Source organism: Acartia tonsa, chromosome 5, assembly GCF_053477335.1.
Source record: "Acartia tonsa isolate MP-2025a chromosome 5, ASM5347733v1, whole genome shotgun sequence".
In the NCBI taxonomy this organism is placed as follows: Eukaryota; Metazoa; Arthropoda; class Copepoda; order Calanoida; family Acartiidae; genus Acartia; species Acartia tonsa.
Window position 1 is genome coordinate 16,999,832 of NC_137264.1, and position 26,614 is coordinate 17,026,445.

General features: G+C 32.2%; 1 protein-coding gene across 1 annotated transcript in view; it reads left to right on the forward strand.

Annotated features, from left to right (window-relative positions):
• The window catches only part of LOC145320036 (uncharacterized), a 56,136-nt gene that overhangs the window by 19,219 nt on the left and 10,303 nt on the right, over window positions 1–26,614 (forward strand). Inside the window, exons 4-17 of the mRNA XM_080162475.1 lie at window positions 7,610–7,674; window positions 9,869–9,957; window positions 10,827–10,916; window positions 11,104–11,191; window positions 12,549–12,729; window positions 12,922–13,078; window positions 13,498–13,610; window positions 14,092–14,186; window positions 14,477–14,562; window positions 18,524–18,643; window positions 18,917–19,007; window positions 20,636–20,716; window positions 22,707–22,799; window positions 24,455–24,517. Coding sequence (XP_080018601.1) covers window positions 7,610–7,674; window positions 9,869–9,957; window positions 10,827–10,916; window positions 11,104–11,191; window positions 12,549–12,729; window positions 12,922–13,078; window positions 13,498–13,610; window positions 14,092–14,186; window positions 14,477–14,562; window positions 18,524–18,643; window positions 18,917–19,007; window positions 20,636–20,716; window positions 22,707–22,799; window positions 24,455–24,517 — 1,412 coding nt within the window. The remainder of the gene's footprint in view (window positions 1–7,609; window positions 7,675–9,868; window positions 9,958–10,826; window positions 10,917–11,103; window positions 11,192–12,548; window positions 12,730–12,921; window positions 13,079–13,497; window positions 13,611–14,091; window positions 14,187–14,476; window positions 14,563–18,523; window positions 18,644–18,916; window positions 19,008–20,635; window positions 20,717–22,706; window positions 22,800–24,454; window positions 24,518–26,614) is intronic.

Genomic DNA, 26,614 nt, shown 5'->3' on the forward strand with positions numbered 1-26,614 from the left:
TTTAGGAAGGTGATTTTTATCCTCTTTTTCAGATATGTGAGAAAAAGGAGAGTGATTTTTGTCCTTATTTGAGATATCTGAGAAAAAGGAAGACGATTTCTGTCCTTTTTGGAAGGGAATTTCTGTCCTTTTTAGGAATGACTTCATTTCCTTCATATGATCCGTTTTAGACTGCACTTTAACAAGTTATATTTTCCTAGGGGGTTAGAGAACCCCTTTGCTTAGAAAAGGATAGGAAAAGTGTTTTTGAAGAAAAAATGGCCATCATATAAAAGCATCCAAGTAATGTTCTGTTATGTCAAACTCTTTCATGAAGAAAAAAAACATTATCATCAACATTAATAGTGCCATTTAATAACAGCATGTTGATAAATAACAGCCAAGATATTACTAACTTAGTCAACACATTGCTACTAAGTATAACAGAGTGGAAGTGTTGAATTGACCTAATTTGATGTTTGAAAGCATCAAACATGCATTGTGGAGATTTGTATTTGAATAAATATGGATAGACAGATTTATTATATGTATATAGTGGGGAAGTAGAGTTATTTATGTTTACTTAAGATGCTATTTTACAAAGATAAAAATATTTAGAATATGTTATTTATAGTGAGGGTCTTGCGTTAATTTAGTTAAGCTGCTATCTAATTAAGTTAAGCACATTTATAATAAGATACAGCAAAGGCTATGGGTGTTCATTTTTTAAAAGCGAAGCTTTTCTATAATTAGGGTCGGTCCGTCGGTCCGTCCGTCACGGATAGCTTTTTTCCGTTAATTTAGACATGTTAGAATTGTCCTATTGCTTTCAAATTTTGCATGGTGATTCCTTTAGTAGTTAGGTACGATTTAGAAAGCGTAGCAACTCTATAATCATTACCAAAATGCCCGTACGTCCATTTTAAACATGTTGATTTTTTTACTTTTTTAAATAGCTTTTTTCGTTAATTTAGGCATGTTAGAATTGTCCTATCGATTTTAAATTTTGCATGGTGATTCCTGTAATAGTTAGGTACGAGTTAGAAAGCGTAGCAACACTATAATCATTACCAGAATGTCCGTACGTCCATTTTAAACATGTTGATTTTTTTACATTTTTAACAAAAAATTTGTATGTGACCTAATTCCGATTAGTCTGATTTTTGGTATACTGATTCCTAGGACAACAAAGTACAATATTGTAAGCGAAGCAACTCTATAATCAAGTCCTAAAAATGTAAGTATGTCCATAATCATTATCCTGTATCAAGCAGTTTTTCAACAAATTTATTTACAATTTTGCTTTGACTCTTATACATTCGCATTCTGATTATTCAGTTCTGACATTATACAAGTGTTAATGTCCGTTTGTCCTACCGTTTCAGAGCTTCGCTTTTATGGATGTTGTCATCCTTGTTAAATAAAACTTTGAATTGCTATTCTTCTTTAAAATTAAAGATAATGATAAACTTTTAGGATAAGAGTGGATTATATTTACTTAAGCTACAAACATTACATATGAAATAAAGATCTATAGCAGTAGGTAACGTTGCCGAAATAAAGGCTTCTTTGAAGAGTCGAAACTAAGAACTTAAAATATTGGCAGCTAGCCATAAAGCTGAATGTATAAGTTCTTTTCTTCCTGGATTTATGGATTAAAATAATCTGTGTTAGCCAAGGTTTATTAATGCACCTCATTAATCTCATAAGACTCACTAAAATAATCTCAATTTAATCATGTTTTCTTAATTGTATGTATAGACCTTCTTGTTTATAAGTTCATACTTCTGTCCAATAATGGCATATAAAGTTCTCAGTTTCTAGACAAGAACCACAGTATATTCACTGGTCTTTACTAAAGCATGTGAAGACTTTCGTAGTTGTCAAACTGTTTTATTTGGATTTGAAAGTAGGATATAGATATAACATTTATATACAATATGATATTTTATACAAAACTGATGGCTTTGCCCTATGAATACCACAAAAAGAACACAAAATTACAACCTCAAGGAATTACATCATTTCATAAAATAGCCATTATATAGCTGGGTTAGTAATTAGGTTTGTTAAGTTTTGTTTCACTTAATGCTGGTCTAGGCTCCCTGTAGAAGCTAGAGGTGTGTATAGTTTGCAGAAAGTGGGGGTTTTAGGTTGGACTATTGGCAATAACAAGACTTTTGGTCTAACTGTGTGTGGGTCTTAATGTTTATATTTCTATGTTTATACACAGAATTAGATTGTGTGTGGGTATGTGTGTGTGTGAGGAAACATAAAAAGTGCATTATATCCTAGATTAGGAACAAAATTAGTGCAAATTCCATGCAAGGGCGTGTTTTAGGGAAGATATCCCCCATCCCGTCCAACGATTTAATAAGATTCTAAACCTCTTTGTATCATGTAGAATATATTCTGATGAATTATTAATTTACAGCACCCTAAGCCATTATGAAACACCCTTACCATTATATTTAATTGAAATTTCTTAAATTGTAAAGAAGGCTTTACAATTTGTTTACGCTTTGCAAGTCCCCCCGGTAAAATTCTAATTATCGCCTTAACCTTTTGGACATTATAAATCTCGAAAAAGACATGAAATGCCTTTAAGTTTGTTATTATACTTCAACAGAAATTTTTTTAGATATATCATTTTACATAAATATTTAGATTATTTGTCCATGCGCTCCTTCCTTTCATTAATAGACATTATATCAGTTCCAATTTTTATAACATGAAAAATTCTTATAAGATATCATATTTCTTTTTCTATTTTCTTCTTCCATATTTATTTCTAAGTATATCAAAAGATTGACTACTCTAAGTATTTTGTTTCCTTTATATGTAAGGTTTTTAACAAATTGCTCTTAATGTATACAGTCAAATGCTTTCCATATATCGCATTTCGTTCAAATCGTTTTTTTTTTGGTTGACTTGAGGTTTTTTTTCAAAAAGAGGTGCATCTTGTAATAATTTAGTTTACAGCTACCCTACTTGTTCAGTCCGAAACTTGATTACTATAAGTGCATAATGCATGGAAAATCGCTATTAGAAATTATCCGTAGTAATCAGGTTATGCATATAATAAACGCAAAAACTGAAAGGTACTTGACTTTAAAGGAAAAACTTTTTCAGTAAAGTCTTTAGATTACTCATAGGAAGCATATGTATACCATAAAGATTAAAAGTAACTTTGGATTTTAAATATAAAAGTAGTAAATTTCAGCTCTTATAATAGTCCAATTTTTATCTGAACTTATTACCAGAAAAAAAAAGGAAATATCTTATCAAGAGTCAAAATTTTCCAAAGGGTCAAAGTATGTGACCATATATTCATTAATCACAGATGTTTGGGTGTTTTCTTAAAACTACACTAAGATTTTATAATTAAAAAATGTTTTTTTATTAGTTTCATAAAAACAAAAATTTCATTTAATACAATTGTTCTTTTGTGTTTTATGTAAATTGAAAAAAAATTTAGCATTGTTTCTATTTTAAAAATCTGTAATTTGAGGAAATTGTTGAACACCAAGAATATCAGATTAAAAAAGGGGTGGGAGAGGTGTAAACTAACAAACAAGAATGAAAATATCTATTAAAAGGAAGCTTATCAAGTCATGCGACAACTGATTAACACTGACTGGCATTATCAACTTGAATTTAGAGATGCTTCATTCATAAGGGTTGTGCCCAATGGTTATAGGAATCACTATTTCAAATCATTGTAGGAAATCTACACAATGTTGAAATTGTACAGTAAGATGTCTAAAAAGCTAAATGTTTAAATAGACTTACAGAATTTCAACGCTTTCAAAATTAAACCAAACCTTTTAAAGAATCATAATGCAAAGTTAAAAACTGATGTATAGTTCTAAAAAGCCTAACTAAATAATCAGATCTGATAATGTGGATGGACAGACAAACGCTAATTGTAGAAAAGACTTGGCTAATCTAATGAACAGATGCATAGTAATGTTAGCATATTTCTATTTATAGGTTTATCTTCTCCTTAACAAGGATGACAACATCCATAAAAGCGAAGCACTGAAACGGTAGGACAAACGGACATTAACACTTGTATAGTGTTAGAACTTAATTATCATAATATAAATTTATAAGAGTCAAAGCAAAATTGTAAGTAAATTTGTTGAAAAACTGCTTGATACAGGATAATTTTTATGGACATACTTACATTTTTAGGACTTCATTATAGAGTTGCTTCGCTTATTAGATTATACTTTGTTGTCCCAGGAATCAATATACCAAAAATCAGATCAATCCGATGATAAGATCACATAAAAATTTGTTGTTAAAAAAAGTAAAAAAAATCAACATGTTTAAAATGGACATACGGACATTTTGGTAATGATTATAGAGTAGCTACGCTTTCTAAATCGTACCTAACTACTAAAGGAATCACCATGCAAAATTTGAAATCGATAGGACAATTCTAACATGCCTAAATTAACGGAAAAAGCTATCCGTTACGGGCGTACGGACGGACGGACCGACCCTAATTATAGAAAAGCTTCGCTTTTAAAAATGGGGAGGGAGATGTTGTAGAACAATTAACACCCCAAAGATTGCTGGCTGGCCACCCCTTTTGCTCTGTCCATATTATTACTACTTGGAAAGTATTCCTTTAAAACTTCTAATAATTTGCAATAACAAATTTATATTTGAACAGCTGTCTCTTACATTAGAAACATTTTCCTTTAATTAATAAAACCTGACTGTAATCTAAAATTTTGGAAAATAGATAACCTAATTGTTATGTAGTTAAATAGTTCTTAAAAGATAAACTAAAATGTTAGCTATGTCTGTTATGGATGTATGCTTATATTTAAATCACCAATATTGTGGTGTTACAGTGCTTCGATTTTTGTTATATATTGTACTTTTAAATTAGCACTTTAATGTGTTCAGTGTTACTAATAAAAGCTTCTCCTTATACCAGATTTGTCATATCAATAATATTAAGGATAATACATATGGGCATCATGCTTAAGAAACAGGGTTTAACTAAATGTTTTATTCTAATAATTTGCAGCTTTAGAAAAACGTTTGAATATTTGACTGAGATAACATAATCCGTTACAGTTTGCTTGCAGACATTAAAGTGATAGGACCTGGACATTTGAACGTCGAAAGAAAACTTACAAACAAAGAAATTATGAATATCAAGAAACTATTATGTATATGTCCAAAAGTATGAAATAAACTATGATTTCTTTTAATTGTAATATTAGCAATTAAGAGGAAATTCATATTTGTTTTATTCTTTTGAATTTCAACGAATTAAGATATTTATTTTGATTTTAAGGGTTAAATGAATCATTTCAAAAAAGAACTCCTCCTTATTATATTATTCAGATATTGATTTTATAATAAGTATCAGTTCATTTACTACAGAAGTGAATTTTATTTATACCTGATTAAAAGATAAAGAAGAAAAACTTGAAATTTGGCCTTTTAGAAGCAGTAATCTATAATTTTTGTGTTTATTATATTCATATCGTTAATATTGATTGTTTTTATTTATATGATAGTATTTGATTCAAGATAGTTAAAATAATTTTTGAAAAAAATGTTTCTATAAATTTCTTTGTTTTTTGTTAAAGACATTTGAAAAGTGTTAAGAAGAATAAAAGAATAGATAAAATGGAAGGGGTTAAAGGGAGGGAGTAAAAATGAAAGGGATTTACCAGTAGGGGAGGGACATTGGTGTGCATGGTGATTTCCCAGGGGATGTGAAATTTTAGGGGAAGGAAAAAGGGGAAGGTGGGTTTTTCTATTTTAAGAGGTGGGTTTACACCCCTATATGCTCCACCACCGCAGGCCACTATGAGGGGGGTAGGTGAATCTTAAGGGGGTGTAATAAAGTGGAAGGTAGGTCTCCCAAATGTGTTTATAAGGGGGATGAAAACACCCCCCATTTAACCCCCTGGAGTAAAATCTGAAAAAGGAGAAGTAAAAAAAAAGTGGTAGGTGGGAGGGAAAAAAGGGAGGAGAGGAAGGGATGGAGAGAGAATAAAATCTGTGAGAAAATGACAGGGGGTCATTTTTGTTTCTTAGGGGAATACATTTACTACTAAATATTTTTATCATAACCCTAAGGATTGAAATCTGAGAATACTAGGTTTATATATGAAATAAAATTATATTCCTTTTAATAGAGAGACATTGGGGAACATTGGCTCCCTGCTGGTCTCTTAAATAAGCGTCTTACACTACATCGGCGTAATATTAAAAAAAATGACTAGTAAATTTCTGAAACTTGATTACTATGTTCATCTTTAAAGATTATTGTTAAAGTATTATACTAAATTTCTAAATTCAAATGAGTAGGGAGGAGATTGATTGAGTTTAAGTGTAGATAATATTAGTAAGGGGAATTAGCATGAAAATTCAGAAACCTATCCTAAAATGCAGCAAGCAAACCTTACTTCTCAAAATCTATTTCCTATTTGCTGTATGAAATCCCTTTAAACCCTATTTCCCAAACATGAACATACTGACAAAGTAATTTAAACATAATCATAGTTACTTAAGGAAAATAAGTAAAAGTAAACAATTCTGAATGAAGAATACATAACAAACATAACTATCTTTTAAAGTATTGTTCCTAATATTTTTTTCTTCTTACAATATCTCTATAATTTTTATATATCTATATTTAGCTTTGAGATGTTGCTGGGTTGATAAAGTTGTGCTTTTCAGAAAAGCTTAGTATGGAATGATGTCTCCATAAATATAACAAAGATAGCACCATTCCAGGGGCGTCCAAGCTTTTTTTATTTGGGGGGAGGGGGTAAAATTTAGATGATAACAATTTTGGCTCATTTTTTTTTGGGGGGGGGGGGGTAATCTTTATTTCATTGAGGCATTTTTTTTTATTTATGGGGGGGGTTAAAAATTAAAAATACATGATTTTTTTTGGGGGGGGGTAATCACCCCATTACCCCCCCCCTCCCCCTTGGACGTCTATGCACCATTCATCTAAGCAAAAATAAAACAAAGGATGACAACATCCATAAGTAGGAAAGCATAAAAATCGTGAATGGGAATACGGACAGGGAGATTTTAAGAGCATTTGTTAAAATTAGGAATCACGAAACCTTTCTCTTTTTTCATATCTTTTAATATTTATATTTTGTAGCATTACTGACAGACTGACGTACAAAGTAAATTGCATAATGAATGCTAGTAATATGGAAATATTTAACAACAACAAAACAGCCGTCCATTTTAGAATAACATTTCTCACACAGCGTTACGAGTAACTGACTGACCGACGGACTGCGTTTCTACGCAACTAAACAGTACACATACAAAGTTGTAATGATTGAATAGTTATTTCTTGCATTATATTATAAACAGCTTTCTGCGAATGTAAAAATGTAAAATTATAAGATTATAACCAGTTTTAACTCTAAGCTGCTGAAGGCTCTGGTAAAAAAACTGGTTTTAATCTTATGATTGTACATTTTTATATTCGTTGAAAACTGGATATAATACGAGGCTAGACATAATTTTTCAGTATGGCTAAGTACCGGTTCTAATCATTCTTTGTAAGAATATTTTCCGTTGTGCCCCTTTCCTTTGTCAATATCTGATTATTACAATATTTCAGGATTGCAAGCTCCTGTCTCTCTTCTGAATTCTGGCCATGGTGTCCCACCTTTCAATAGAAATCAGGTATTCAAAATTCTTTAATTTTTAATTTTTTTGTTTAATCCTTTGTCTTTAACATGAAGTTCAAAATATTTACCTGCTGGTCATAATGCAGCGTAATTCAGCACTGTCTATCAGTGTATATTTTAGCGGGTCATATCATATCACATGCCTAAATCACCCCCCCCCCCCCTAGATATACCACACTTTTCTGGGATCTTGCCAGATCAAGTATCAACTGTGGGGAATATCAAAGGATGACTCCATGCAAAATTTGAGCCTGATCCGGCCAAAACCGGCCGTGATTTTTATAAAAAAACGTTTTTTTTTAGGTTTTTAGGGGGTATCTGTAAATCGATTTAGCTGGAGCAAAACCGGTTAAAGATACAAAAAAATTTACTACACATGAAATTTAGCCAATGTAATTGCCTACAAAAATGTACTTTATCATCAACTTGATTGGACAACTCTTTCCCCTCCTAAATGTCCAATAAATTCTCGGAAACGGCAAAAATCGCCAAAAATCACGCCTTCGGCGTCGAATAACGGCTAAACTGTCAGCCGGAGGCGAATCAAACATAAGTAAAGAAATGTCCGCCTCAAAAAGTTGTTCAACATCAAAGAGATGCTTAAAGTCTCTAAAACGACTCCTTCCCCTACTATAAGGGGAAAAACTGAAAAAAACGTGATTTTCAAAAGTATGCCCACTTCGTGGGTGTGGGGGGCACTGACCCCGTCACCCCAGGGTCACCAAATATAAAGTCTAGGCGGCCCACAATGCTGAATTTTCACCAAGTGAAAGTCTTGTGTCATTATCTCTTATGAGAAAAAAGTTATTAATTAATTAAAATTTCAAAATGTGATTTTTTGATGGATTTCTTTGATGAAATGACAGACCAGTCAATTTTTAGGCCATTTTTTGCAGTTTTTGGCCCGTCATGCCCAAACGGTTTGAGATAATCTCATGGGACCTTTTGCCCAACCTAAGTCTGGTTATTTGTGAGGTCTAGGGAAAAAAATCAGACTTACGCAAAAGATTATAATAATAATCTTTACACAGAAAAATGGCACAAGGTGAGGGTTTGAGGGGGCAAAATGAGCCGACCAGCGATTTTTGACGGTGCGCAGTGACGTCGTTCTACATCCAATCCGGGATTTTTTTTTTTCTCAGACCTCACAAATAAACAGACTTAGGTTGGGCAAAAGGTCCCGTGAGATTATCTTAAACCGTTTGGGCTTGGCGGGCCGAAAACCGCAAAAAATGGCCTAAAAATTGACCAGCCTGTCATTTCATCAAAGAAATCCATCAAAAAATCACAATTTGAAATTTTAATTAATTAATAACTTTTTTTTCATAAGAGATAATGACATAAGACTTTCACTTGGTGAAATTCAGCATTGTGGGCCGCCTAGACTTTATATTTGGTGACCCTGGGGTGACGGAGTCAGTGCCCCCTACACCCACGAAGTGGGCATACTTTTGAAAATCACGTTTTTTCAGTTTTCCCCCTTAAAGTAGGGGAAGGAGTCATTTTAGAGACTTCAAGCATCTCTTTGATGTTGAACAACTTTTTAGGGCGGACATTTCTTTACTTATGTTTGATACGCCTCTGGCTGACCGTTTAGCCGTTTTTCGCCGCCGAAGGCGTGATTTTTGGCGATTTTTGCCGTTTCCGAGGTTTTAATGGACATTTAGGAGAGGAAAGAGTTGTCCAATCAAGTTGATGATGAAGTACATTTTTGTAGGCAATTGCATTGACTAAATTTCATGTGAAGTAAAATTTTTTGTATCTTTAACTGGTTTTGCTCCAGCTGAATCGAATTACAGATACCCTATAAAAACCGGTTTTTTATAAAAAATCACAGCCGGTTTTGGCCGGATCAGGCTCAAATTTTGCATGGAGTCATCCTTTGATATTCCCCACAGTTGATACTTGATCTGGCAAGATCCCAGAAAAGTGTGGTATATCTACCCCCCCCCCCCCTCCTACTATACTTTAAACCTAATTTGAAATGAAAAAATGTTTGCATCGCGAAGTTTAATAATTCCACCTAACTGTCCATCTATCTATCAATTATATAGGAAGTTGACTTGCATGGAGCTTTGTTCTTAGCCCAGCTAGAACACAAATTCTCTTTGGTTAACCATACTCAGCTATCTATCTATCTATCCAAATTTATTTCTATCAGCTATCTATCTGACTATCTATGTCCGTAGGGTGTTGACTCGCACGGTGCCCTGTTCTTGGCCCAGCTAGAGCACAAGTTCTCTTCTGTTAACCCCACTCAGCTAGATGATATTCCTAGGTGATTATGTTTTTTATATCACCACCCAAAATACCCATAATATACATATACTGTATTCGTTATATCAAAGCTAAATGTAACAGGGATACACTTGTTCATAAGTATCAGAAATATGTTAAAAAACAAAGAACTGTAAAATGTAAAAATATATGTATAGAGTAGGCGAACCAGTAAAAATGCGGTTTCAGTGTTTACTACTGATATGCTAAAATTTTCATATCATAATTTAATTTATGTAATAAATTACTTTACACAGAGACAATGTATTTTAAAATTCTTAATATTTCTACAAGGAATTTCTAATAAAAGTTTAGAAAATTGATTTTTCTGTAAATTGGGGTCATGTAAATTGAATTATGCTTGTGTGTTTGTGTGATTGCGTGTGTGTGTGAAAGTTGACATTTAACTTTGGAATTCAAACTTTGCCTTAGAATAAAGGTATAAGATAAGTATTAATATTAATAATATTTTCATTTGTTACATGATTCTACACCTTACACACATACACAAAATAAAACCCTCTCACTCTAATTATTAGATAAGTGAAATATGAAATTTTTTATGTAAATAACGGAAAAATCACATTATTTATAATTAGTTTTGTCCATATGTCATACAAAATTTTAGGAAAGTGGATGTGCCTTAATTCAATTTCTCTGGTACTTATCTATTTCAATTACTTAATCCCTCCTCCCTGTTTTTGCTTGCTTGGGTCTCGTTTAATTTGTAATTGTATCGTCACTAAATAGATAGATAAATTGTACTGTAAATGAGTAATATGTATTAATAAAGTACACGACAGACAGACAAATTAGTCTTGTATTATAAATAGTTTCACTCAAAAGAATGTTCATTTTCTTTTGAAACAGGTTGCCAACAAAGAAATTACGCTTGAAGAATCGAAAACCGGTTTCCAAATCAGCTGATTCATCACCCCCTGCCCGAGTACCTGCTATTAGGTAAAATAAACCAACTTCAGTTAATAATGAGTTAAGCATATTCATAGCCGGTTAGGGAGGTGTGGTTTGTTGCAAATTAGCAAATTTATCATAGGTGGGTTGGGCACTTGAAAATAAGTTGGTTGGGGAGAGTAAAGATTGTCATATGAAAAGGTTTGAGGTATTAAAATAAAAATAATTTTTAAAGCTTGAATGGTGAGATGATGAGTGATGGAAGACAAGAAGTATCCAAGGTTGTAAACAGATCTACCCACAGTCAAAACAACATTAATTCAAGGAACAGAAAATATCAGATTGTTGTTATGATATGCAAAGAGCGTTTGACACACTCACACATAATACTACAAGAGAAAATTGTTTTCTTGTTGATATGGAAAAAAACACCAACTTCTAAAATTTTGATTTTAAAGAAAAAATAATTGATTTTGTACATATGCCTGCCATATTCGTACTAAGCCTGCTTTTAAGTAAACATAGGTTTACTAAAAATACTTTAGCCTAAATCCGTGCCAGGTTTAATGTCTAAAGAAAAGCTTTACGTAGATATTATGTCTCATTTTTCTAATATTAAACTGTTTTGTCGATGAAATGAATTGAATTAAATTCTTAAGTAGTAATTACACTTGGCTGTAACCATTAAATTCTTTAAAATTTTTACTTTCAGACTTCGATTGCTAAATTACAAATCTTATTGCAAAACACTAAGTAATGTTTTTGCTTAATCTTGTCTCAGATGATACATGATGAAGAACTTATCTTTTTTTGTAAAACTAAAAATAACTGTATTATTTGGATTTTGATGACTACTGTAGCCGATAGTGCTCAAAATCGATTAATGCAAATGTTTTCTGGCAAATTTTTATCAAAAGTTTAATACTTAATTTTGCCCCCTACCCCGCCCAGGGTGGTGTAAAAAGATCACTTTATTACAAATGGGAAATGTAAGTTATTATTCACACTTTGTTTACATATGTCAATATATATTAGCATACATAATTAATTTCCATAATATATATATTTTTTGATCATAGATATAAGGAACACCGAAAATTGGGCATATTGGAATTGTATATTAAATTACAAACACAATTTTACGTTTTAGTTACTTAATTGCAATGATATTAGGCAACTTCTTGCTGAATCATGTCTTTATGAGTAAAATATGAATCTCATATTCTAGAACTAGGTTTTTACTTTTTAGGAAATAACCATTCGGGTAATACCACAGTTATTTTCTGGAAGATGATAATACCTCTCTTCCATCACAAAGTAAATGTAGGACGAAAATCCACTAGAAACTAGTGGCGAATTATACATTTATTGATTTTCCTATTCAATTATTGAAAATCTTTTTTTGATGAAACTGCATACATATCATTTCTTTTATCCGTGTATTCTACATTTAATATGATTATTTATCATTAATGCTTATTTAGAAATAACAATGTCTGTAGTAATTTTGTATTTTATCTATCCACCTGTAATTGTTAGTTATGTTGGAGAATTGTGAAATCTAAAGTCTTTGATTTCAAAACCTTTGTCTAGTAGTCATAACGGTACATGGTAATGATTTTTGCAATAAGCTAGCGAGACAAAAAAATTTATATATCTGAAAATTTTGTTTTCGTCCACAGTAGGCTAAATGACTTTATCATGCGAAGTGGTTCCCCGACCGCCTACCAAAACTCTGGGTCCCCAACTGCTTATCAGAATACAACTACAAGCTACCAGAATGTTCAATTGTCCCCAAAGATTTTGAGGATCTTTGACAATAATTATAAAAGTTCTGACCACCAAAATTCTCATCAACATGGTAAGTAACTAAATTGAATTTCTAATAATTGTTTTCAATATTAAAGTAAGATTTAAATGAAATTTACGGAAAAGGGCTCAAATGTTATATATCAATTGTTTTTTTTTATTACAAACAATTAAATTCTTTTCGTTTAATAATTTAAGTTTATTTTTCTCATATTCTCTGGTTTTAAATTGTTTGCTTTTCTAGGAATGTCACGTGGTATGTCTGGTGACATAAACAACATAAAGTCGTCTTCACAACAACAATTTGGCGGGAATATGATCTCCAGCCATGAAATTGTTCAGAATGGAAAACATCTGATCTCAACAGGCCAAAGTCTTCTACAGAATGGCAGTGATAGAAGGTAATAAATTTATTTTGTATTTGGTGTAAAACATTGTAAAGTTTCTTTATTGCTAGAACAATATTATTCTCATATTAAAGTAACATGATGGCTGTGAATCTGAAAGTATGTCTATATGGACCATAGGATCTCGCTAACCGCTGAACTGATATGGTTTACATTTACATAGCAGCTTCTCATGGGCCACTAAAAATAAACCCTACAAAAATATTTGTCCTTTACCTTATCTTTTTTAGAACTTAAAGGGCATGGGGCACCTTCCCCCTCCCTCCCTATTTCAGATGACAGGCCTTTATACGCAGAGCAGCTAGAATGTAATAATGTGGTTGGTTTGCTGCTTCATAAAGATTTTTTAGATCAAAACAGTGACACATTATTTTTTATATTAATATATATTATTATAGACATATAATATTTAGAACCCCAGTAAGATTCCAACTACCTGGTACCTATATTTCCTCTGGTGGCGGGGGGAAGGGAAGTGGTGGACCACCCCATGACCATCATCATCAAATTGACCAACGACTAGGAGGCAATGACCAGTATATATTCAATTTTATAAAATAAATATCTATGTATAACACCTTTTTGGAGATATAATCGTATTATTCTATCCAAAATTACATAATGACTTTTCCGGTCATACTTAAGACTTTGTTAAAGAGATGCGTCGCTTATAAAATGCCTAATATTCATAGGAATCCATATTCAAAAATAGAATGGTTATTACTCCAAACAAAATATGCTTATAAAAGTTGCTAGAAATGTTTAAGTTTAAAATGTACATATTCTGATAATAATCATATAGTTACTATGCTTCATAAATCGTACCTAACTTTTAAAGGAATCATCATGCAATGTTTGGAATCGATAGCACACATAAAATATGCATAAATTAACGCAAAGAGCTAACCTTTACTTGAAAAAAGCTAACCGTTACGGACGGACGTACCGACCCTAATTATAGAAGCTTAGTTTTAAAATGATATAATTATAATGGTGATTCCTAATAGGAAGTAGCAAACAGCAAGCAACCATGCTACCTAGTCCGAGACAATCTGAAAACCTGCTTCTTAATGCCCAAAAAGAGCTCGAAGTCTTACTCAAGGTTTGGATCTTTTTAGTTGCGCAGCTACACTAAATTTTTATCATGAAAGTCAGTCTGTTCATTTGAAAGCTTAGTTAAAGGAAATGTATGTACTATAATCTTGTTTTTATTAAATTCATATAAATTTACTGATTAAAATAGATTGAAATAAAACATTTTACGTACTGCTGAGGCCTCTCGTAGTCGTTAGTATGATAATGTCAAAAGGGTTTCCTTGTTTATAAAAACATAAAAATTTATCTTGGGAATTTATTTGTCAATGTTGAAGGTAAATAATAATGTCTTTTTAGGGATGTGATAATGTTTGGACAATTTGTCCTGAACTTCTGAATTCAAGTTCCATAGTGACCCTACAACTGCTGGACAGTATTCTAAGGTAACTTTAGAGAAGCTTTGCTTATTTTGGAAAGGACAAGTTCTTTGTTCAATCTTTTTTCAAAATAATCATAGAAAGAATGTTTTGAATAAAATAAAATTATATACCTGGAGTAATAAGTGTTTTTTGTTAGCCTGTTAAGATTTTAAATCTTAATCAGTGGCGTGCACAGGGTTTTTCCACGGGGTGTATTTTTGAGTGAGCGAAAAGGGGATGTCAGGACTTCTCAATGTCACGTTTGAGGGGGATGCTGACACCCGGCCCACTCCCGCACGCGTATGTCTTCAATTCAGGGAAGCCTTTTTATTTGTTCTGGGCAGCTTTTGGTTTCCACCATTTGGTTTTTGGTGTGGGGGCGCATTATTTCAAAATGAAGATAGATTTTTTGTTCTCTTAAGAACAATATCTAGTTTTTGATTATCTATATTAGTTGTAAAGAATTCAAAGCCTTTTTTATTAAATACAAATTTTAAAAGCCCTTATAAACTCTTTGTAGTAATAGATACAGGAAAACCGCCTAAAAATTATAGTTTTTCTAGAATTTTGTAATAGAACCATTAATTATTGATCATTAAAAGTAAAGCTTCTAAGAAAAGGATAACTGAAGCAAACTTAACAGACAAATAGGTAGATAGGCACACTATGAAAATCGATTTAAAAAAAAGTAAAATGCCTTTCAGTTGTCTTTGATGTTAAAAATGAAAAATTTGCTTACAAGCCTGATCTTTTACCCCTGAAGTTTAAACAAACATTAAGGCCAAGTACTTTAACAACACAAATTTAAATTATCCTCTTAGAACTATTTGAACAAACTCAGCCCCCCTTCCCTTTCTCACAACATCCTATTAATTTTTTAGTAAGAAAGGGGTATTGTTTTCCAAAGGAGATTTTTCTTGGAAGGGTTAACCTTTTTAAAATAGCTATAATCCTTTCCTGGACCTAAAAGAAGCTTCACTACAAAAGAAAATTTATCGGTCTAGTGGTCAGCGAGATCTTAAGCCTCAGACACACAGACAGACATCCTGAACTTTTATAGGAGGTTATACCGAAAATGATTGATGTCTGTGTGTGTGTTCATTATGAGATTAAATCGAAAATTTTAGAGAAGCTTATTATTGGTTCTTCGCAGTATGTAAACTATACAGGGATCTTAGGGGATAAGACAATGTACGATAAATTAATATACATCCCCAATTACCATAAACGAATAACACTTTCGGGTATAGTCCTTTCCACGACATCCCTCCATAAGGAGCGATTAGTCGCATTTCTAAAATGACTTTTTATAGGTTATTTTAGGTTAGGTTAGGTTATATTGTGTTAGGTGATTGCCCCACAGGGTTAGGTAATTGGCCCCGCAGGGTTAGAGCCCCCCACAGGGGCTAGAAATAGGAGAAAAGCTACTGTGAAAAATACGAAGAATCGCTCCTTATGGAGGGATGTCGTGGAAAGGACTATACCCACACTTTCTATAGATTGAAATTATTGGTGGAAAAGTTTGGACACTAAATGTGTCTACCATTTAATTCAGATTTATCAAGATTCAGTCAACGAATGTGTTTATAAAACTTTGGGTACCATTAAAATTTATAGTCCAATGTCCCCTACCTCCCTGTATAACATACCTCTGGTACCCAAAGTTTTATACTGGTAACCAAAATTTTACTCTGGTACCCAAAACCAGAGAACATGTTTGTGTGTATTGTTCTTTATAAATTGTGTTCATTTTAAATTTGTTTGAAATTATTGAAGTACCAAAATTGTGTTGTGTGTTTAAAATGAATTGTCTAAAAGAGGCAAACATTATCTAAAGGCACATACAAACATTTTCACGGATATTCCTATTCTAACCCTCAGAAAGAAAAGTACCTATTTATCAATGACTTAAGTAAAAACCAAGATAACATCCTTCAGACAATAGTAATTTTTGTCATAAATTTAATTTGTCATAAAGGTACGTTAGTCATAAAATACATTTGTCATAAAGTTACGTTTGACATAAATTACATTTGTCATGAAAACATTTGTCATAGGTACAAGAATAAAACTTTCGGTACAGGTATAAAACTTTGAAATTAAATTTATGACAAAAATTACTATTGTCTGAAGGATGTTATCTTGGTTTTTACTTAAAAGGACTCTCCACAGAAAAATCAACTTTGGATTTTTGAAAATCTAACCTGAAACTATTATTCTCTGTTCAATTTTAGGCATTTTTTGTTTTTGTGGCATCGTGATCGAAGCCCTTTGAAAATTTTGTCCGCCACCTATTTGTACTGCCGCTATAACAATATATACTACACTTTCCTCCACTCAATATATGTTCGCCGCTAAAGAACATTTTCTCCATTGCAACCGGCCGCTCTACGATTTATCCTCTTCCTTGACTGGACAATCCTGCCGCCTCCATTTTGTGTTCGCCTCCGCCAAATATAACCATCTTTTGCCGCAGCTGCCGCATTCATCGCCCTTCTCCGCCGCTACTCCGCTATACATTGCGTACGTAGCTATACACAACACCCCCAGCCTCCATTTAATTTCTGAACAAGGGAGAGGGGAGCATGTATTAAAAAGCGACGTACAGCGGAGTAGCGGCGGAGAAGGGCGATGAATGCGGCAACGGCGGCAAAAATAGAAGCTAAAAATCACTAAAGCAGCACAAATTAAATGGCGGGAGGATTCACTTAAAGGAGGTAAAAAATTTCAAAGGGCTTCGATCGCGATGCCACAAAAACAAAAAATGCCTAAAATTGAGCAGAGAATAATAATTTCAGGTTAGATTTTCAAAAATCCAAAGTTGATTTTTCTGTGGAGAGTCCTTTTAAGTCATTGATAAATAGGTACTTTTCTTTCTAAGGGTTAGAATAGGAATATCCGTGAAAATGTTTGTATGTGCCTTTAGATAATGTTTGCCTCTTTTAGACAATTCATTTTAAACACACAACACAATTTTGGTACTTCAATAATTTCAAACAAATTTAAAATGAACACAATTTATAAAGAACAATACACACAAACATGTTCTCTGGTTACAGAGTTGCAGAACTTTAAATAAATGAGCCACTAATAAAGCATTAAACAAAAAGAAAATAACATGAGTAAATCTATATTATGCTGGCGGCATAAACATAAAATAACAACTGACTAATTCAATGAGAAAGCGATCTTTATACAATAACAAGGATGACGACATCCATAAAAGCGAATCTTTGAAACGGTAGGACAAAAGGGCATTAACACTTATATGGTGTCAGAACTGAATAATCAGAATATAAATGTATAACACTCGAAGCAAAATTGTAAGTAAATTTGCTGAACAATTGCTGGATGCGGAATATGTTTAAGGACATACTTACATTTTTAGGACTTGATTATAGAGTTGCGTTGCTTTTAATATTGTACTTTCTTGTCCCAGGAATCAGTATACCAAAATTCAGATCAATCGGATAACTGGATCATATAAAAATTTGTTGTAAAAAAAGTGAAAAAATCAACATATTGAAAATGGACGTACGGACATTCTGGTAACGATTATAGAGTTGCTACGCTTTGTAAATTGTACCTAACTACTACAGGGATCACCATGCGAAATTTGAAGTCGATAGGACGGACCGACCCTAATTATAGAAAAGCTTCGCTTTTAAAAATAATAAACATAATAGGAGAAATATTTATGAATTAAAACAACATTTAAAGCTTTACAGACAGAAATAAACCTAGATAAACAAAGTATGTGTTCGAAGCTCTGAGATGAAACAAAAATAGTAGTTGTATTCAATTGATACACCAATTATTATTTACACATATATAAATACCCCACGGACAGAGTGAGAGAGGTGAAACTCTATACAATATATTGTATTTGTATTTGGGACTAAGCGAAATCATTCTCGATTTTTTTTATTTTAGAAAGAAAGAAAAATATTACTTATTAATATTATAGGTTACACTCTATTTTCAGGACTGAGCTAAAACAGGCAGAAGAAGCAGATTCTGGACTTGATAGCACCGATATCAACATCAAATTAGACTTGAGAAGACAAAAAGAAAGTAAACTGGCACATCTACAGTCTTTGTCCAGGTATACTTTTTATGCTAAGTTGAAGAGATATAATTGCTATGAAAATTATGAATTTAAATTGAGAATGTGAAGCTTATTTTATAGTGCCTGTAAAAATGATGTCATAATGGCCTAGCATTGGTCAATTCAAATTTATACTGATGATCTGCCATTAGTAATGTAGTCTGTGTATTGACCTATCATTGGTAATTTGTATTGTATGACGTAATTAATGCATACAGAAAAGTCGAAGATTATAATGTGAGACATTTTTTGTAATATTTTTGTTGCTAGGTTGGTAGAAGATATGTGGAAGATGCGAGAGTTGTATGTTACAAGCTCTGGTCAGTCTGCTGTCAGTCTTGACATACAACATAGGATACAGGTATGTAACAACCTCTGGTCAGTCTGCTGTCAGTTTTGACATACAACATAGGATACAGGTATGTAACAACCTCTGGTCAGTCTGCTGTCAGTCTTGACATACAACATAGGATACAGGTATGTAACAACCTCTGGTCAGTCAGCTGAGCAGTCTTGACATACAACAATGGATACAGGTATGTAACAACCTCTGGTCAGTCAGCTGTCAGTCTTGACATACAACATAGGATACAGGTATGCAACAACCTCTGGTCAGTCTGCTGTCAGTCTTGACATACAACATAGGATACAGGTATGTAACAACCTCTGGTCAGTCTGCTGTCAGTCTGCTGTCAGTCTTGACATACAACATAGGATACAGGTATGCAATAACCTCTGGTCAGTCTGCTGTCAGTCTTGACATACAACATAGGATACAGGTATGTAACAACCTCTGGTCAGTCTACTGTCAGTCCTGATATACAACATAGGATACAGGTATGTAACAACCTCTGGTTAGTCTGCTGTCAGTCTTGACATACAACATAGGATACAGGTATGTAACAACCTCTGGTCAGTCTACTGTCAGTCCTGATATACAACATAGGATACAGGTATGTAACAACCTCTGGTTAGTCTGCTGTTAGTCTTGACATACAACATAGGATACAGGTATGTAACAACCTCTGGTCAGTCTACTGTCAGTCCTGACATACAACATAGGATACAGGTATGTAACAACCTCTGGTCAGTTTGCTGCCAGTCCTTACATACAACATAGGATGCAGGTCAGCTACGCCACACATTCTATTTTATAAAGTTTTATTAAAGGTTATTATTGTTTGTTCATTAAGATCTGGCTAATTATTTATATTGAAATGTTTGTATTCTCCGATAAAAGGAAACCGTGGAAGGTTTTTATGATATCTATCTGCAATATTTTCTTCCGTACAAATACATATACCATGTATACTATCCTGATGAAGTAAATAGTATTTTTGATAAATTTGAGTTAGTTTTTGTATTCTAGACTAAATCAAAGGGTTTGATACATCTGCGATTTTGAAACTTTGCTATAATCACCACAAATATTATTAATATGATAAAGTTAAAGAAACTTTACTAGAATTAAAAATATAAAATGTAATGGAAGCTCTATATTATTTATGCATCCCTAGCATATGAGGGCTATCTATTAAAAAGAAAGGAAGGGGGGCAAAAAAAACCTAAAACCATCCCCAGGATTATATATAAAAAAAATGTAATAGCCTTAAACAACTCTGAATCAGTTCTCTAGTTATTGAAATCTTAAGCTTCACCTAGACAAAAAAAATCTTATTGCTTTATTTAATAGGATGTATAAAATGAATCCTTAAAGAGATAAAAAGATGTTACAATTATATTGAAAGGCTTCAATATTTAATCAACAGATTAACATGTAGATAAAATTTAATATTCATATTAATTCATATATATATATATAAATATTTCTAGCCTAGCCCCTAGCTTCATTGATTTGGATTCACATTTATTTTCTATTTTAGAATTATCTAAATTTTTATTTTTATCTAGGGCGCTTTCAATGCTCAGTAGGTATTTTTATTTAAAGCACCAAAATTTTATATGTGTTGCTTAACATATTTGTTTTAGAAATTGTTGTCTACCTTGTATGGATTTGATGTGCAACTATCAGAAAGAAAACTCGAAACCAACCTAGCCATCATTCAAAAGGTAATTTTTTATGCTACAAAAAAATTAAACATTAAAAATTAATCTTACTAATGTTCTTTGCTTGTTTTAACGCATTTGAAAAAAAAATAATTGCAATTGTGTATTTTAATGGATTTGTCGACAATATTACTTTTATAGAAAGTGGCTAGGGGTGACATAATATAGACATATCGACTCGGACAAACTAAAATTGTGAAGCTTTTTATAGTGCCTATAAAAAATGATATCATACTGGCCTACCATTAATCAATTAAAACAAATTATGGCCCGCCATTGGTATTTTAGTCTGTGTATTGGCCTATCATTGGTCATTTCTACTGTAAGCTGTCTTTTTTCATATGTACACCATAAACAGTTTCTAAAATTGGGAATAAAAATACCACGTACCTCTGCTTAATATAAAGCATAATATTGCTATTAAAACGAAGCATAAAGGGTTGAAAATAGCACCATAAAACAGGTAGTTTTTGCAGTTTTATGATATCTATTTCCCTTTCCTGCTTGGTCTTGTTTACACAAAGGTTTTAACTTTCATATTTAACTTTACAGCTTTTTCATATATTAACATATGCTTATATCCAAATTCTCATTTTTAGAACCTCTTATAATATCTTGTTTAAATAGCAAATCCAAAATAAGTATGCGACAGACAACCAAGAAATGCAAAATAGCTTCGCCAATTTAAATGAATAAAACGAACTATTTTATTTTCATAAATTTTATGTCATTACTTTTTCCAATAAATGACAAAAGGATTTGCTCCAATTTTAGATTGATACTATCTTATTTTACTTTTTGCCATTTTTTGTACTTTTTAAATTTTCTGATTTTTTTAAGAGTTTACAGATGTATTAGTAACGAAGCTACTCTCTGTCTGTCTCTCTTCAACGCCAAATTATTTTGCTTTTTTTATTACTTCGCTATTTCTTTATCTTCCTCTCTCTTACTCTCTCTCTGTTTCTCTCTCCCCCTCTCTATCTATTTCTTTAACTCTCTTGATTTCTCTCTCTATCTCTTTTCTGAGTCTTAGTGTATTTGTGTTCCTTTTCATTATGCCTTTTAAAAAGGCATATAGTTTTTAGTTCTTTCACCAATTCAAACATTTTATTTGGACATCTAAAATAGTAGTCTCCATAAAATTTGTCTGTCCGTCTGTTATCACTTTTACGCAAGAATAATTTGTGTAAATTAGTAAAATTTGATTGTGAATAATCCATTTGTCTGTTTATTGTTAATTTCCACTTTATTTTGAATAAAAGATAAAAACTCATTAAATAACCAGGTTTGTTAATAGAATTTTCTTGTATTAAAACTATCAAAGTTATCCCTTATCCTATTGTATAAAGTAGTAAGGATTAAGCTATCCATTTAAGGGAAGGTATAAATATTGCTTCTGAGTTTTAATCTATTTTTCTACATCCCCCAGTTCTCCTAAATGTTAGGGGCGTAATATTACATGCCACAAAGCAATAAAAAAACAAAGAGACAGACAGATTGATTTGTGTTGTGAATTAAATAAATTAATCGTCTATTTTTACATACTCTTTATCTAAAAATTCATTTGAACTAAATAGTTAAGAGTTTTATTATGGAACTATGTATAAAAAGTTCAATAGAGGGAGATATGTATATAATTGATGAACATTGTAAAGAATAAGCTAAATTGAATAAAGAATAATACACATTTTTGAAACCTGGACTTACAATTGTAATATATTACATTGATTTATTGCATATATTACTACTTTTTATAGTTGACTTACTATCGCGACATCTAACTTTGGTTACTTTTTTTCAATCTTGATTGGGTGATACAAACTAGCAGTTCCAAACTTTTCCACCAATAATTTTAATCTGCAGAAGGGGTATTTTTGTCAATATAAAGGGTATAAATCATACATTTTCCCTTAAGATTTCTTAGAATTACTAAATAACAAGTATCATCATGGTTCCCAGAAGTATAGCTAAATGTTAATACAATACTATATAGGAAAGTATCCAAGCTAGCGGGCTTTGTAACAAGGATGATTCAAGAGCTTTGGAGCTGAGCAGAATAACAACTAGGATTAAAGAGATTCACGAGGTAATTTAATACTATTTTTTTTCGTTATGACCTAATTTTTCATATACATGAATGAAATCGCGATATGTCTGTTTTGATAAAAAAAGTCATGAAGAGTGTGAAATAGTTTTCTTTTTCATGTATTATCCCCTATTTCGGATAATAAGATGCAGATGTCTATTTGTGCATTTCAATATTTAGAAGATCCAAATGATGAAATAATGTATTTTGTGAAGTTTTTTTGCAACTGGCGGCTGCATAACTTTTCCATTTTTAATTATTATTCAGATTAGAAAAGCAAATTTTAAAAAATCGACAGTGGCCTTTTTTCTTTATTAAAGGGGTTGTAAATGATCTGAAATTTGGCCAAGACTTATTTAAACATACCCATGAAATTTTTAGAATTTCTTTTTTTTGAAATTAAAATGAAAATACAGTCACATCAAGCATCTTATGTCAAATATATCTCAGGGGTTTTACTTTTAGGGTCTTTGTAGATTTACCTCTTCTATGAATAGCATAAAAACCACCTTGTAACAATGCACAGTACAAGCTACCTGACTCTCAATGTACAAACAATAGTTTATAAAACCAAGAAATAATGTTTAGAAGCAACAATAAGAATTTTCAACAGAGAATTTCTTTGCCGTTCAACGACCCCGTTTTCATTTCAATTTTCCTTCCAACCAAATTGCTGAACATATTCTAAAAAAAGCAAAATATTAAGTTACTAGTAAGGGAGTTCCTAGATGCCACTAACAGTTTCTTTTAGATCATATCTATCCCCTAAGGTTTAACTTAATAATTTCATTGGGTAGCTTCGTCTTAACTTACAGAAATACAGACAAACATCCTAACTCTAATCAATTTATAAACTAAATTAAAACTTACCTTATAAACTTAAAATAGGTACTTAGATTTTCTTATTTGTATTTGCTCATTTTTTCTAGCATTTAATCCATATGAGCTGGATGTTAATCACCTCAAAGATTAAAAAAATAAAAGATATTATAAATTAACAATTTTATTGGTTAGTTTGAAAACAATGCCAAAAATTGTGAAGAATTAAACCAAAAATACTTTGAATTAAAGTTGAAAATATTACAGGAATAATGGAAAAGGTCACAATTTTAACTTACAAACTTAGCTAAAGTAACAATCCTTTATTTTAACAGGAACTTTTTGTGATCGCACCTAATATGCAGACATAGGCTTTAATGCATATGACTTATCACTTAATTTAAATATTTTCTGTTAAATCACTAACTTGTAATTTTCGGAAAATTTACTTATTGCTTCAACTCTAAGATAATGAGGAATAACAATTCTATCAAATTGTTGAAAGTTTTTATTTCTTGAAATTAGGACTACTGCTTCCTGTGAGTCCTGTAATTATAAGGGAGGGAAATAAACAGGTTTAATATTTATCCAATTGTAGAAGATAACTAAAGAGCTAACAGAAAACTATCCCTTTGGTTACAGGACCTTTTTAAAATCTGTTCCTTTATTTTTTTGTTTTAAACAACCACAGAAATTACAATTTTGAGCGTCTTTAGTGTGTAGCGGAATGGTCCAGACTCGAACCCGACACTTTCTCGACGTTATACTCTTACGCCAGTAAAAGAGCTCTTTTCATTGAAAAATATAATGTAATGCTAATTCTTGCTCTGTTTTAGGAATTGGAAGATCTGGGAAGCAATCTTGCGGGATTCGAACATGATCTACTTATATTAAGACAGGTAATATATGTACAACTAGCGGATACATCCCTAGAGACCTTTAGGGAACCATTGATGGTTGGGAAGTCGATCCCCCATTTTTTATTGTAGTTTTAAAAGGAAAAGTAAAAAAAAATATTTGAGACGAGGCCAGGGGTCACTTTTTCTAGTGGCAATTTCTCTAAAATAGTTATAAACCTTCCCAGGACATATAAGAAGCTACCATGTAAAGAGAACTAAATCGGTTCAGTGGTTAGGGAGATCCTTCGGTTCACACAGACAGAGATTCTTTTTCTTTGTTATAAGGATTTTCTTTTGGTATTGAGATATTACCCGCCAAGAAAACATGGATTAGTTTTTTGTTACAGGAATAAGGTGTAGAAACAAGTGAAATAAATCTGAAATTATATTTAGGGGTAAGTTAAAAGGTCTTCTTAACTTCGAAGTGTTGCCCCTAAAAAAAATCAGCTGAATTTACTAAATATACCTTCGATTCGAATTGATTTAGTTGTTGGTTACATCTATAATGGTTAAAAAATTCTTTAAAAATTATGCAGTTTTTAAATAAGTAAAATTGCACATTTTGTTCAACTTACAAGAAAATTATTATGATATGATCAATACATTAACGTAGTTATACTGTACATTTAAAAATAAAAATAGCTTTTTAAATTTACTATATTAACTTTCACAAAAGAAAAAAATATTTCGAATAATGTAAGATATTTAATAATAAAGTAGCTTTACTTTTAAGGACCATATAAACATTTGTTTTAACCTGTAGTAAATGTATTTCTAGCTCCTGTACTCATCATTGTTAAAAAAACACTACTAAGAAGCACATAAAAACATTTTTGAAATCTTCTTTCTGCTGAATTGAAATTACTAAACGTTGTGTACTTTTCTCCCGAGTCCTATTCTTGAATAAATTAAAGAATAAATCTTACACAGCAAAGTTTCGTAGTCCAGTGAACATGATATTATCCCTAATATAGCTTAACCCTTAACGGTCGGGGGGGGGGCGTTGAACGCCCCCCCCTCCGGTTTTTTCTATCTCATTTTCTGTGTGTGAAAGATGAAGAGCCCAAACTGCTTGACTTTTTAAGTATGGGTATGACACATAACTGAGAGTTGGAATTTTTTGAATATCTCCATCCTGGCGGGCACAGGATGCCAGCAAACCTGGCAGGGTCATCCAGGTAAAGAGCAAAAATATTTTTTTGACTAAAACAAAGCATTTTATCATACCAAAATACTAAAAAATCCTCTAGTAGTACATCCTTATATGAAATACAGGTGTTCAAGTCACTTTCAGGTTCCAGGTATGATCCTGCAGGTCCTGATCCTCCAGGTCTCCAGAAATCTTTAAAAGGCTTCTGTGGCCGCAATTTTTGACTTAGAGACTTCAAATTTTAAACTTAAGCTTTTCTTAGATGTCTACATAACATATTAAAATTTCATGAAGATCCGCCGCCGTTTTCCCGCCGACCGCCGACTGCGGCGGCTGGCAGCTGCCAAGTACAGCTGCGGCCGCTGAAATTTATATTTTGATATTTCTAATGTAAAATTTACATAAAGATAAACATTTTCTGGAAAAAAAATTTTCTTCTAGCTTTAAAAATAAGAAAATTACAGTCGTTTGAAATTTTTAAGTAAAAAAGGACCTAAAAACAAAGGTTGTTAAATAAAAGGGTGAAGGAAGCGAAAATTGACTTAGACTTATAAAAGGTCGGAAATTCATTATCAAACAGGGGACTTGCACAAAAAAATTTAGCCCTCTAGCTCTAATAGGAACTGAGATAATAAGGGGGGGCGTTGAACGCCCCCCCCCCCCCGACTGATTAAGGTGCGGCAAGGGGCCCGACTGTAAAGGGTTAATAGACAACCCCATACACCCCACCCCCTCTTTCTTATTGGGAGCAATGTTGGTAATATAATTTGGTCATTTTTATCCTCTGTTAAATAAATTTTTTTGTACCTTTCCTATATTTAAAAAGCACCTTTTGACAGCAGAAATTGACGCTTTCTTTCTTTCAATAAGTTTTCTTGTGGTCCATTTAACGTTAGATGGATGTTGCTGTGAATATTATGTATGTGCAGAAATGAAGAAATAAGTAA